The sequence below is a fragment of the Bison bison genome, unplaced genomic scaffold, assembly GCF_000754665.1.
Source record: "Bison bison bison isolate TAMUID 2011002044 unplaced genomic scaffold, Bison_UMD1.0 scf7180017853867, whole genome shotgun sequence".
Lineage (NCBI taxonomy): Eukaryota > Metazoa > Chordata > Mammalia > Artiodactyla > Bovidae > Bison > Bison bison.
Window position 1 is genome coordinate 4511 of NW_011484440.1, and position 743 is coordinate 5253.

The following is a 743-nucleotide window of genomic DNA, read 5'->3' on the forward strand; positions in this document are numbered from 1 at the left end:
GCAAAAAAGAAAGCCGTGAAGGAGTCATCTATCCGGTCCGTTCAGGAGACCGTGCTCCCCATCAAGAAGCGCAAGACCCGGGAGACGGTGAGCATTGAGGTGAAGGAGGTAGTGAAGCCCCTGCTGGTGTCCACGCTCGGCGAGAAGAGCGGGAAGGGACTGAAGACCTGCAAGAGCCCAGGGCGGAAAAGCAAGGAGAGCAGTCCCAAGGGGCGCAGCGGCAGCGCCTCCTCGCCCCCCAAGAAGGAGCACCACCACCACCACCACCACGTGGAGCCCCCGAAGGCCCCCGCGCCGCTGCTCCTGCCCCCGCCCCCGCCCCCGCCCGAGCCCCAGAGCTCCGAGGACCCTGCCAGCCCCCCTGAGCCCCAGGACTTGAGCAGCAGCGTCTGCAAAGAGGAGAAGATGCCGAGAGCAGGCTCGCTGGAGAGCGATGGCTGCCCCAAGGAGCCTGCTAAGACTCAGCCCGCGCTCGCCACCGCGGCCCCGGCCACAGAAAAGTACAAACACCGAGGGGAGGGAGAGCGCAAAGACATTGTCTCATCCTCCATGCCAAGGCCAAACAGAGAGGAGCCTGTGGACAGCCGGACGCCCGTGACCGAGAGAGTTAGCTGACTTTACGCAGAGCGGATTGCAAAGCAAACCAACAAGAATAAAGGCAGCTGTTGTCTCTTCTCCTTATGGGTAGGGCTCTGACAAAGCTTCCCGATTAACTGAAATAAAAAATATTTTTTTTTCTTCCA

General features: G+C 60.7%; 1 protein-coding gene across 1 annotated transcript; it reads left to right on the top strand.

The window, feature by feature from the left end:
- Window positions 1-3: 3 nt before the first annotated feature.
- Window positions 4-740, top strand: MECP2 (methyl CpG binding protein 2; the record flags this gene model as incomplete). Its single annotated transcript, XM_010855508.1, has 1 exon — window positions 4-740. A coding segment is annotated over one exon (612 nt), but the record flags the coding sequence as incomplete, so codon positions are not given.
- Window positions 741-743: the final 3 nt, after the last annotated feature.